This window comes from Acromyrmex echinatior, chromosome 14 (assembly GCF_024713525.1).
Source record: "Acromyrmex echinatior isolate Ae372 chromosome 14, ASM2471352v2, whole genome shotgun sequence".
Classification (NCBI taxonomy): Eukaryota; Metazoa; Arthropoda; class Insecta; order Hymenoptera; family Formicidae; genus Acromyrmex; species Acromyrmex echinatior.
Genome location: NC_141865.1, coordinates 3,148,756 through 3,163,082, shown reverse-complemented (window position 1 = coordinate 3,163,082; position 14,327 = coordinate 3,148,756). Strand labels below are relative to the sequence as shown.

General features: G+C 31.3%; 2 protein-coding genes across 3 annotated transcripts; both read right to left on the bottom strand.

Moving 5' to 3' along the window:
• Nucleotides 1-181: 181 nt before the first annotated feature.
• On the bottom strand, nt 182-3,709 carry LOC105146725 (uncharacterized). The gene is made up of 4 exons (XM_087413122.1): nt 3,311-3,709; nt 2,967-3,208; nt 1,986-2,122; nt 182-1,890 (listed from the first exon to the last, which is right to left on the bottom strand). Exons 1-4 carry the CDS (start codon nt 3,487-3,489, stop codon nt 1,771-1,773), a joined length of 678 nt encoding a protein of 225 aa, XP_087269248.1. The 5' UTR covers nt 3,490-3,709; the 3' UTR covers nt 182-1,770.
• A 2,864-nt stretch (nt 3,710-6,573) lies between these two features.
• On the bottom strand, nt 6,574-12,435 carry Dl (dorsal). 2 transcript variants are annotated; one of them, XM_011057161.2, is made up of 7 exons: nt 12,001-12,435; nt 11,260-11,346; nt 10,995-11,188; nt 10,677-10,920; nt 10,441-10,584; nt 9,549-9,739; nt 6,574-9,430 (listed from the first exon to the last, which is right to left on the bottom strand). In XM_011057161.2, exons 2-7 carry the CDS (start codon nt 11,309-11,311, stop codon nt 7,868-7,870), a joined length of 2,388 nt encoding a protein of 795 aa, XP_011055463.1. In that variant the 5' UTR covers nt 11,312-11,346; nt 12,001-12,435; the 3' UTR covers nt 6,574-7,867. The 2 variants fall into 2 exon arrangements, with proteins under 2 accessions (XP_011055463.1, XP_087269247.1); XM_087413121.1 differs by lacking the exon at nt 12,001-12,435 and having other exon boundaries at nt 10,995-11,211.
• Between the last annotated feature and the right edge of the window lie 1,892 nt (nt 12,436-14,327).

Below are 14,327 nucleotides of genomic sequence, written 5' to 3'. Positions count from 1 at the left end.
GTACGAGAGCGCTACTTATCGATCGATGTTATGTAAATATGCAGTCGTAACTGTAAATATGCACTTTTGTTGTATCTTTAAACAGGATATTAAGTGCTCACAAAATGATCCGACACAGTAAACTAAGGATCGATGTGTGTATATATACATATATATATATATATATATATATATTTTACTGTTTTTTCATTTTCCATTGCGTTTAATTTTCTTCTAATGTTTATGACAATGCTTTTATGAAAGGACACATTTATGCATGACATATGATGTAAAACAGCAATAAAATCATAAAATTTATATGAAATTGTTAAAGTCAAATATCACATTTTCTTATATTTATAACAACTTTTTATTTACATTATTACAGGTATATGGCAAATAATAAAGTATAGTTTCTTAGATATAAGATGATTCCTTATAACATTTCCTGCACGTTACAGTAATAAATTACCTGAGGTGTATGTGATTGTAAAAATATATTTTATATCAAAACACTGTCATTACTATGTTACTTAATCTAATAAAATTGTTCGATAGATTAGAGAATTGCACTTTTTCTCTTACTATTATATTTTTCTTAAATAAAGCTTTTATAAAACGTATATAAAATGAAATCCTGGACCCTGGACGGAACATTCATCGAAAATTTTTGAGTACGATGACTTTTCAACGTCTTTTTACTACACCCTTTCTTTACATTAATTCTTAATATATAATCATATGTCAAGTGTGTAAATGTACAAAGTGCGATTTTGTAGAAATGTATGTAACTGTGCAAAAAAAAGATAAAGCTATTGTAACAATAAACATAGAAAACGCATGCAAATATTCATATCTAATAATTTACAATATTGCCTGCAAATTTATTCACTTCGACACAATTTCTTCTGATTATTACGCTTAATTCCATTTGTCGCAAAGAATATTGTATAATTTATATAGGTATGAAAAACAAGTTATGAACTTTGATCACAGACAGAGCATTTACCTCGTGCACCACACAATCAATATTTCATACATCAACACTGTTTTAATAACGTCTCAATTTATAACGTCGGCAAAACGAACACTTCGCGCCAATATCGCTTTCAGATCACGGACTGAACAATTTATCTTGGACAGACAGTGCTGATTATGTATAATTACATAAAGATAAATTGTATATCACAAGCAACTGAATATCAAAATTCTATATTGTTCAGCTAATGCTCGCCGATGAGTATATAACAATTGTGTATCAAATATCTAACTATAGAGCAGAGCATTTCCTTTTGTTCATTTTGTCATGAAAGTTTATACATTTTTCTAAACAATGTATAAACTATAAATTAAATGTAAATGTAAACAAGATACAGACTGCATATCGAAATAAAAAAATTTATGTCTTATATATACTCTTGTGTATATATATATATATATATATATATATATATATATATATATATATTGGACGTCTTTTTAGCTTATTTCTTATAAGAAAAATAATTCAATCGATTTTTTCGAAGGCAGTGAAGAAAGCACTAGTGTGCATAAAACTGTAGTTGAAATATGAGTTTCTTAATCATAATTTCTTTGACCAATCTGGCATTAAGCCAAAATAACATTAGGTTAAAAGGTTAAAATGCTGTAATGCTTCTAGCTCTCTCTCTCTCTCTCTCTCTCTCTCTCTCTCTCTCTCTCTCGTAGTAATAGTAGTAATGTAATAATGCTTCTATGTACTATTTAGTACGAAATCATATCTTTTGATAAAAAGTTGCTTCAGTTATATTCTCAACCATCATTTTCTCGATTAGTTGTGAGTATCTTATTATCCAAAACTGAAAGTTCTTGGTTCACATTTATCCATGAAATACGCTCGTTCATGTTTCTTTCTTCAATGTTGTTCACAGACTAAAATGAGACAAAAATTAATTTAAGAATTGTATATTGTATATGTATGAACAATACTCTGTTCAAATATTAACTTGCACGCGTAAGGTATTTACTTGTATAGAATCGGAGATGGATAATCCAGTTGATAAATTTGCGGTAAGGTTTCCAAAATCCGCAAAATCAGAGGAATTCCAGTTAAGATTGTATTGCTGACTGTCCATGTCTAGCAGACATGAGACTCCTGCAGTGTCTAAAAGATTGATACATCAGGGCTGTGTTCAGAATTTCACTCGGGTGAATCCATATATTATTTTATCTTTGTTTAACATTCGATGAACAAGTAAAATAGCATATAGGTACATATGTGGATAAAGTTTCTGAATATAGCCCAGAATATAAATAATTGTTTGGAATGTGGTAACGTCTAACTTCGTGTGAAAATGGTTGATTCAAATCAGTGGATCTCAGATTTAATTCTCACCATCACGACATAATCTCATTGTATAAGAAGAGATTGAAGAAGAACGATTAAAAAGGTAGATTTATAGATCTATATCAAATCTAAGGCGGTTAAACGTTTGTTCAAAAAGTGCTGTAAAAGTTCTGTAGTTTGTATACAAAAAGAGAAAGCCTCCCGCACTTCAGATTTATATGAACGCATAATATAGACAAATTTGTAGAAGATTGAAAGCTTAGAAAAAGATTTCAACTTCATTGCAATTTATGCGTATATTCGGCTGTAAACCACCTTGATTATATGGCGTTACTCCATAACAAGTTTAATTCCTTTTGATTTAATTGCGATTGATTTGGTAACTACAACTGATAAAATGACTTATAAAATTAAAGTCCAAGATATTTGATTGTTTCTTTATTAATCGAATGTTTGATTGATACTGTTGTATTAGGTGTTGGAATTAATTCGTAGCGTTTTTTAATGAAAGAATGTTATTTATTTCACATGAGCATTAAAAAATACATTAATGAAAGTACTTCCCATCACTTGTAAAACGCTACGAATTAATTCCAACACCTAATATTAAATATGGATGTACTCCATAAGGAAACAATGATTATATTAAACAGGAAATTACCGATGTTATTTAACGGCTGTAATCCATCTTGATTTTCTGATGTTACTTTGTTTAATAACAAGTTCAGTTCCTGCTGATTCAATTGCGATTGATCTGATAATTGTGGTTCATTATAAAATTGAACATCCAACATATTTGGTTGTTGCATTACTGGTGTAACGTTACTTGGTTGATACGGTTGCTGCACCAGAGATGGGTTGTAATCCATAGGGGATGGTGTTCGTCCTGGTGATATCTGAGGCCTGAAAAATATTAAATACAGGTATTTGAGTGTAAAATTTCTGTTTTTACATTTTTATTTAGTTCTATTCATTCTAATCTTTTAATCTTGACTGTTAATTTACCTTAAAGTTTGCATACTGATGTGTGATTGCGAGAACGAACTTATAGGTTGCAGATTGAGATTGCTTGTATTTGCACCTGAACTTCCGAATAATGGTATCCGCTCGACTGGTTCAGCTTTGATGATATTGTAGCCAATAAGTTGATTCCCAGTAGCTACAATGTTACACAGAACATGCATGTACTTTTTTTATTACGAAAACATGATTCTTTTAAAGCAATTAAAATAATTTTGATCCACATGCATGATGTTGTGAAATGATGTTATTAATAATAAGCATGCAAAAAAAAAAACAGAAAATCCTCAATGAAGAAGCGTGATTTCATACGTATTATACATGCAATTTTATATATTTTCACTCTCAAACTTTTCAAGTTGAATTCCACAAACACTATTTTGTATTCTAAATAATTACGTCTAATTTAAATCATTAATAAAAATAAATTTTCACACTGAATACAACATTACTACATCGTACCTGAATTTTCAACATGTATCAATATGAATTTTTATCTGAAATTGTATGGGAATAGAGAATAAATAAACACTTTTTTGCATCAAGTGATCTATATACATATATATATATATATCTATATATATATATATATATATATATATATATATATATATATATAGATATATTATATCATACGCAATTCATACAATATGTAAATATATTTATCTGTTCACAAAAGAAGCAATTTATAAAAATTATATTACCATAGAAATATTGTACATTTGATTGTACTATATTACAATTACTGCACATATATATGTACATACAGGGAAAGTTTGATTAAAAAAAGTTCATCACTTATTTTTTTCGAAAACGGTTAGAGATAAAGGGAAGATATCTATTATCAAAATTGTTTTCAGAGAAATATTTTAATATAAAGTATTCAACTGATTAAATACTATCTAGAATAATTAAAAAGTATTCAATAGAATGACTAAAAAATACCCCTTCCCAATAAAAAAATCTTTTAATTAGTAATAAAAACATCAAGGATGTTTAAGGTTCCAAGATCATCAAATATGTCTCCCTATTTATCCTACAATTCTGATATTTGCATTTTTTTGCATATTTGCATATTATTTACTTTTTCTTATCTCTAACAGTTTTCGAAAAAAACGTGGTGAACTTTTTATCAAACTTATCCTATATATGTATATATTATACATATGTACACACACACACATACATGCACGCACGCGCGCGCGCACACATACATACACACACAAAACTTTCTGAAAAGTACATTAATTATTGCACAAGAGCATCACATACTCGCATTATACGAAGTGTGAACTATGAAACTTTTACTTATAGACTATTATCACGAGTAATGATTCCATATAATAACAGTAATTTTTTGTTACAAGATTTAGAGACGTATTTTATACTCGCTTCTCGGAATCAATCCCGTAAATGTACGTAAATAGAAAAATACAATATTATCATATCTCAAAATATACAAGCTCACTGCTCCCTGGTCTTTTAAATTCAAACTCCAAAGTCCTATGTAAAATACATCTTTAAAAAAGTATAAAACAAGTTTTTTGCTTGCTATGTGAAAATATATGTGTAGTAGTTTTTAGATATAATGAAATGACTTATTTATTAAGCTTCTCTTTCCACTATGAAAATTGTTCAACAATTTTACAGCTGTACGTCAAAACTGTCGGCGAAAAACGAGAGTGTTACATTACATATGTAACAATTCTGAATTTTTGTATCATATTTTCAAAGTGTAAAGAGATTAATCAGATGATTTAATCAGATGGTTAATGTATGATAAGACATAAGACCAATCGAACGTTGACTGATTAAAAATTATGCAATCGTTCGTACAAATACTGCAACTGTTTCTAACAGTTTGTATGTATCTTAGTGTTAGTTTTCTCAACAAGTTTATCATGTTTGTCGTAACAATTAACAAATGTATCAAATAGACCTGCTAAAATATATAAAAACTTCATCGTAAAAGGCCTCTTGTTTCATATGCATATAAGCGTATACTTCATTTTTGCACAAAGAGTGTATGTATATTTATATATTGATTACAGCAGATAGAAAATTGAAGGATTGCGAGTGAAAATAGATAATTAGCATTCACTTCTGACATTCATTCCTTCGATGAGAAACGTGATATAAAGATAAATAGCATGATTTTTACATCAGATGATGTTTGCAGATTATCAAGATGTTAATATAATGTAATATCAATGTTGCCCACCATAATCCTATTAGTTATAGAATTATGAAGAATTCTGCAAATATACTTACACTTCTCAGTTTCGGCTACTTGTTTGGTAAGTATGGAGTTGTTACTAATCTTTTTTATCTTTCGCCTTAATGAATTGGCATCATCTATAAATGATTACACATTAATGAGTAATTTTAATTATAACTTCTTGTTAACATCGCGTACAGTTGCTCTAAATGAAGAAGGCTTCATGTATTTAAACCTTACGAATTTTCCTACTGTACATCAATAAAGTTACTCCAAAAGAGTAACTCTGAGCAAACTAAGGATTTTTGTTCAGACATTTTTAATCCTAAAATAGATTAGGATATAAATGTACCTCAAAGAAATTTCGAACTACTCTACTGAGCTAGAAGACGACATTTTCGGCTCGATCCATAATTTATTTTCACTTTTTGGGAATAAGATCAGGCAGGTCAGTACGCCAGTCACTAACTGCTAGTTATTACACAATTGATTATTGCATTGACAATTCACTTAAAGCACATTTGTACCCCATTTTTCTGTGTTTGTGTCAGTGTTTCGTACAGGTAAGTCAATTTCATTTTCTATGTTAAAAGTAATATATTTTGTGTATAATTACGTAATTTAAAAGTATCGAGTCAATAAATTAATTTATGTTATAATTTTTAGATTTTTAGATTATAAATAAAATCAATCCAATTACATCGCCTTGAATATAAAATATTCGTAATATAATTTTCGTATATAATTTTCGTATGCAGCAATACAATAGAACTTTTTACATTTTTACATTTTAATTAAAAAATATATCTACAGAAGTGTAAAATAATTTATTAGTGGTTTTTCACTGTTTTTTCCATTTTCTAATTTTTTATATCCGTCGACAGTTATAATTACATAATTCTACATTTTAAAAGAGTGCAACAATAATTTTTTTTTCATAGCCCAAAATTTTTCTTTATTAGAACCTTGTTTAAAATTTAATAATTGATTAATTAGAAAAAAAGTTGGCTATTTTTTGTATGAAAAGGCATTTTTGCGTTTTTTTTCGATACTTTTTTCGTCTAACTTCTGATTAAGTAAATTGATTTATTTATAAATTTCCAGCATACTAAGATTTCTTTAATAGAAGCCTATTGATCAAAATTTAATTATGATATTGTTTCAATAGTAGTTCAGCTGCGTTTTCAAGTCCGATAAAATTTTAGCACGCAGTTCAAAATGACTACAAATATAGTATAAATATGGTACAAATATGGTTTTGTATGTACATATCTAGTATATATATTATATATATATATATATAATTCACATTGAATTATTTAAGCAGCAAAGATCCAGCTTCGACCTTTATGGGCCTTTAATTCTTATTTCTTATTAATTGATTCTCACACGGACTAATAAGATTTTCATATTGTTTAAGCAGATTGAATTTAATTAATGCCATTCTCTTCTTTATTAAAAGATGAAAAGATTAATCTATTAGGTGTTGGAATTAATTCGTAGCGTTTTTTAATGAAAGAATGTTATTTATTTCACATGAGCATTAAAAAATACATTAATGAAAGTACTTCCCATCACTTGTAAAACGCTACGAATTAATTCCAACACCTAATATTATTGAATCCTTCTCACATATACAAAGTATTTTACGCTATGATAAGAATGGGGTACCCTTGTTTCCTCTTTAAAAGGCCAAAAAAAAAAAATACTAAGATACTAAATTATAAAGCAGTTTATAACAAGATAAAAAGGAAAAAAAACATTTGCATATACATTCATAATAAAATTTAACAATAGTAAAGCAACAATGAGAGTATAAGAAAATATACAGCATCAAACTTGACTAGAAAAAAGTATTTAGTTAATCCTTTGATAAGAGAGAGAGATAACAATTATCGAAAATTTACAAATCATTTGTAAAAATCGTTAATAGGAAACATTAAGAAAAAACTAACAATTGCACTTAGTTTAGACTAGAATTTTGCACACCTAGATGCGTCGATCTTACAAAAATCGATCCATTTTATGTGGCAACATATCTCTTAAACAATTCTCGATTTTTCTCCGTAAAAATCTTTGGTTTAAAAATACAAATACATTCTTAAATGAATGTCACGTCAAAACTGCAAATATACAAGAGTTGACGATAGTAAAAGTTTATAGCTGCAATGCAAGACAATATTCCTCACATTTCGGCAGACTCAAAATCGATAGATTCAAACAACATCATTAATTCATGTACAAATATTAAGTTATCTTCAACTTGGCAGTATATAAACAAAAAAGAAATATTAAATAGATCAATAAAATATCTATCGAATAGTTTAGGTCTCTTTTGTTTCCGTCAGTATTTTCCCATCTTCAACTAGACTATAATAAAAAGACATTTCATCAAATTCTGAGGCAGTCGCGTGTGGTGCCATAGTAGTATACAGAGCATAGTGCTCAGCCTCAGTTAAATCTACACCATATGATGCTTCATCGTCATTTAGCTTAAGAGATTTAACACTCATACTAGGACGTGGACTTTGTGATTGTATAACATTTTGCACAGTACTCTTCGATAAATATGAAGTATTCAATGACGGATCACTATCTCTACTCAGATCTGAGCATTTGTCTTTTTTAATTTTTTTAGCAAATAATTTCGAAAACAGTCCTTGTCTAGCATGTTTCGATAAAGTACCGGGTAAGGATGGCAAATTTTTATTCGGTGCCTTGGTGAGTGAGGTAGTGAGCGTTTGAGCGGATATTGGACGCGGCAAAAGTGGCATTGACGGTGTCTTGCGTATTCGCTTGGGAGGCAAGGGTGGCAATCTTTCCTCTGCCTCATGCATTACATCTCTCTTAGCTGTTAATGTTACAGACATAACGGGCACTTCCGCATCTTGTTTAGAGACGGCTACATCCTCGTATTTTCTGTCATCGGTAATGTCAAATAACTCTACCGGATTTTTCATAGCCATTTGTAAACTGGTGTAAGTCTGATTGTCACAAACATCAATTTCCATCATTTGTGGATTGGTCTCAGTAGCAGCTTGTATCAACTTGTTATGTGTATCAGCATAAATTTGATCAAGCTCAGCCACTTGCGATAAAAATTCATTAAACGGTTTATTGTCACCATCTGTCTCATTTTTAAATTCCGTCTCATTATTCTTTTCCTTAAGGCACACTTGTCCCTTCTGCACCCATTTGCCTATTTCAAAATTATCGAACCAATCCGACCTATTCTTTGAATTATTTAGACTTTTTGATACGGACGTGCTATCTTCTTGTGCGTCGGATTTCGCATAAGGAATCGCATCGATTTTTTCTTTATACTCGGAATTAAATGCATTATTTTCTACATTATTATTACCAAGAGTATACAATTTGCTAATTTCTTTATTATTTTCCACGTTTCTTCCCGAGGTCATCATTTCGTTATTTTCATAATCCAAAATATCACTTTTCGCGAGCTGTTCTACATTTTGTGTAGAATTTATTGATGCTTTTAAATCGCCATTACACACATCTACGTGATTTTTTATGTTATACAAATCATTTAAAGCACGCAATGCAGAGATTTTATTGTTTAGTTTTTTCGTATCCAGATCATTATTGTTGAATTCGTCGATATTACGAGAAAACTTAGGAGTTACGTTATCAAAAAGAGCAGTTTCCGCAGACAAGATTTTACTGAAGGTACTGTACTCTGCCTTCTTCCTGGCAAACGCTTTCCGTAAAGACCAGAAAGCAGGCCTACCTGTACCTAGTGGTAACATCTGAAATGGTAGCGGTTCGCTCGTAGCACCATCCGATGGCCTTCTAAGTTGGATGAACGCTTGCACTGGCTGTTCCACTTCCTGTGTACGATAGCTAGGCGTTCTGAACGCTATCGCTGTCTATAAAGAGCGATAGATAATACAATACAGACAAATGAATATTTTTTACTATTGTATTGCAACTATTGCAGTGTAATTCAAAATTTACATATACAACATATACAACTTGTTGACTTACTTGTTTATGTACATGCGTCGGTTGAAAATCGCCGTATCCTTCCCAGATTAATTGCCCATCTCTTTCCTCAAAAAATCTCACTTGTATATCTTCCTTCGCAACTTTTTCACACAGCAAAATCATGTTTATGCCACCAGCAACAGGTGCACTGCAATGACTCAATTTGCAGATCACAAGATCTGACATTGCCTCTGAAACGTAATCGTAAGTAGAAATTTTATTCTAAATATATATATATATATATAGGGACTCATTAATCTTTTCATGTGGTTATTTCCCAAACTACTACAAAAAAATGTTTCAAATAAAATTTACTTTGTTTCGAGAAGAAAATCTCGAAACAATATGATGGGCACATATTTTTTTCCAAGTGTGTAAATATCACTGGAGATTTCAAAGAGACCTTTGTTTTTTTTTTCTAATATAGAACGGTATTTTGTTTTTTAATTAGGCGTACTTTGAAACAAGTTTATTGGCTTATGATATGTATGTTGGTCATCCAAGATGATTTAAAATCATTCAAAATCAACTACGAATGTTTAGTTTAAAGTCAGTAATTTTCTCATCAATAAACTTTCAAATGAACTTTTTGGAAGACACACTTGCCATCAGAGTACAAATATACTTTAATGGCGAGTTTTAGCACGATGACGCTCTCTTCATGATCTTGGGCATGAACGCATTGATTTATTTTGTCCCTGAATAGTCCCTGATAGTTCCATTCTCTCGAAAGATGTTAATAATTTGTCAAGTAGAACAGAGTAAGTTTTACTTGAAACATTTTTTATGAGTAATGAATAGTTTGGAAAATAATAGCGTGGAAAGATTATAATAGATTACTGTAAATATATATATATATATAGTTTTTTTAATGATATATAGTATTACATACTTTTATCATAAATAGGATCAGACACAATGGGCGCTAAAGGCTTGTTAAATTTTCCTTTCTGTGATCCTTCCAAAAAAACTTGGAAACATAATCTCACTGCGTTAAGGTCTATGTTAGTCGGGTGTCTCCTATGTTCAAAACCAGCTGCAATAATTTATCTCTTCATAACCAACTTATCTAAATTAATGAAAAAATATCGTAATATATGTATATACATATGAAAAAATTATACATACTTCGAAAAGGATCCACTCGTAACTCTTGACGCATTCTAAGAGCTTCTTCAATGTCCTTCTTTTTCACACATTGAATGCCTAAATTTGAAAAAGTAACAACCATATTTCCCGATGGAATTTCTACTGTACAAACACCTTGCTTGCATACTTCCTTGCCAACAAGATTGTGTGGATGAGGTCTGTAGGGAGCATCCTTTGTTACACAGGACACAACTACCATGGCACGACCCTTATAACCCACGATCTACAGGAATATTATAAGCATATAGAAATAAGAAGAAAAAAAGATTCGAAGTCTCACTGGACCGATCAACTTACTCGTATACTAGGGAAAGTTTTGTTCTCTGGTGTACTGTTGACACCAGGTATGCTGCCAGCTGACCTGCCTTCACACTCATAGCGAAACCGTAGTGCTTTACTGGCTGGTTGTTCTAAAATCTCAACATGTGGCTGTTCGCTGTCCATTACTATAGTAGCCATAGAATCAGGATCGGTGGTTTGAATGACGTCAACTAAAAATAGTCGCATCACACAACTATACAAAACTATATTAAAATACATAATATATACTCAAGATACTTACTGATATCACTTATATTAATATCTCCATCACTTATGCCATTGAATTGTTCCATGACTGTGAGTCTTTAATATACTGAACTTTGTCCATCTGAAATATAATTATAAATACACCAATTGGTTTTATATGTAATTACAAAAAGTATCTTAAATTTTTCTACTTCAGCAATAAAAATAAATTCGAATACTCGAATTGCTGCAACTTAAGACAAATTTTAATGAATAATGAGAAGTTTCATGATATCTTACACATCTTACATCTCTTCAATTATCTTTTCAGATCGGCATATTTAATTTCTCTTAATATACAGTTTCAATATTTTAAATTAAATTCGTATACTACAATGTATATTGCTATGTTTGAGTGAGTAAGTTGCGATGTTGCAAACATATTTCGAGTCAACATCGGCAAGTAACTGGGAAGACAAACGCAATTTCCAGATGAAACCTTCAGGATTCCGGAACGACAGCTGTTCGTTCCGTACATTTGTATACGCGGGAGTATATCCAGAAACACTGCACGCAAGTGTCCCGGGGGAAAAAGGAGCGCGAAGAAGGACGCAAAGCTGATTCAATCATTATTTTAGGCGAGCCTAAGCCCGTACAGACCGCGTATCTATAATTAAACTATCGTAGGACAATGTGATGGGAAAGAAAGATAGAAGGATGGAGCGAGAGAGAGAGAGAGAGAGAGAGGGAGGGAGACAGACTATACGAGTAACTACAAGAAAAAAGAAAGACTTGCCTGCTGCACAAATCAACATGCTATATATACTTTTGAGGCCTAGCGTTGTTCGAGTTGATGAGTTGAACAGCGACGATGAGCACCTCTCAAGATGCGTGCGGTCCTAATAAGAGGTCTGATTTCCTTCGCTATGCAAGATCACGGCCCGCAGATGGAAGAAAAACAGCCGGAGGTGGATCACAATACTAGTAGTATGTAGTATTCGTACTTCTGTTACTCCACGATTGATGATAGATGGTTGGACGACCGACGACTGGCCTCGCGCGCGTTAACTGCTGTTAATTGCGCTGCGTTCTGCGTACTCGATCTGCGAGCTCGTGACGTGAGAACAACCGACCTGACCGGATGATACTAGCGACTGACTCAGGCTGACTGATCGACCGACCGACCGACCGACGTACGAAAGCGGAGGGAGCGAAAGGATGAATAAGAGATTTCTGATCTGGTGCGCTCCGCGGCGGATTTTAATCAAAATTTAGCGGATACTACTGTCACGATCACGATACTTTAAAGTACTCATGAGAATATATATGTATATATATGTATATATGTACATACATATTAGGTGTTGGAATTAATTCGTAGCGTTTTACAAGTGATGGGAAGTACTTTCATTAATGTATTTTTTAATGCTCATGTGAAATAAATAACATTCTTTCATTAAAAACGCTACGAATTAATTCCAACACCTAATATATATAGTTATAGTTACATCTTATACTTGATAATGTGTGTTTTATTTGACGCTTCTAATGCTTGCGAGCATTAAATATTTGTCCCTGTTTAACATTTGATAAAACAACAAAGAATAATATTTGATAACAACATAGAACTCTAAAAATTTTTTCAGAATTTTTTATCAACTTTTTAGTACTGTTTTTCTTTCTTATTTTTACCAACATGAGAAAATACGGTATTAAAAAATTCTGAAAAAATTCTCAGAACTTTATGAGAAGAAAATAAACGATTTTTGTCTCTTGCAGCTTTTCTATAAAGTTGATAGTATTTGAATAAAAAATTATTTTCGACAATATTTAGCAATTTTTAGTAATTAATATCTTGTTAACTATTGCGAAAATTGCAAAATGGTAGGACTTTTCGATTCAGTTTGATTCACTCTACCTGCTCATGATGAGTGACGAAATATGTTAAAATCATCCTGTATGTATATAAAAATTTGTATTTTTTACGTTTCCATTCTAGAAGAAAAGTTACATGATGATATCCAGGAGATGCATTAATTGTTAGCTTCCTGATAAAAATAAAACATAAAGCGAGTATCAATAAAGCGTTAATTGGAGTGTAAAGGAAGAGAGTAACAGAAACGTAAATGAAATGTATAAGAAGCGAAAATTGAAATATGGAACGTAAAAGAAACATTAATTAAACGTTAAAGAAACATAGATAAAAATATAGATAAGTATTCTTCGGCAAGTACGAGCAGAATGTTCGTTGAATAAACGAACGGAGCGTGATTAGGCAGTCTAGAGAACATAAATGGAGCATCGTTGAGTTCTTAGACGAACGTGAATGAAATGTAATCGAGGTCCTCGATAAGCAAATGATATTTTAAAATATATTTCATTTATTCGATAAATATCTAAAAAAAAATGCTATGCTTCCTTCTTGGATCCCTAGTGGCTCACTTCAAAAAATTATTTCATTAGAACACAACTGAAAAATCTTTCAATGCTACATCTTTTATTCTAGTCTGTGATTTTTTAAATTCGAGAAGTTAATTCTCGCTAAATCCCTCTGGTGGCGGTGCCGCGTACTATTCAACAACGCTTCGTTTATATTCGCTGTACAGCTCAATGACACTCCGTTTTAAGTAAATTTTTTTATCTCTATATCCTGGAAGCGTATACACAAAGCGTATTTGAATGTTCCGTGTACTTTTTGCCGAACGTTTAGGAAGCGTAGACGAAGTACTAATGAATGAAGTGTTTAGGAAGTGTATCAGTACGCTCCATGCATTCTTTGCGGAGTGTTGAGGAGCGTATGAAAAACATTAATGAAAAAAAAATTTTTTTAACGTGTGGCAAATGTGACAAATATATTTCGGGCACATTTTACGGTGCGTGGGGAGAGTTCGTGGAGCGTATATGAATATTCAAAACCACTAAGAGTCAATGGAAAGTCAATGAAGTGTTTAAGAAGCGTTAACATTCTTTGTTCACACTTCTTTGACGCTTCGAGCGTTACAAGCTTTACATTTTCATCAGGGCTGTAACGGATGTTTCTTAATGGGAGTATAAAGTATTACGATACCATTTTTTTTTTGCTGATGGTTCAAAAGGTAACCGAAATTTATTTCCATACGGTCT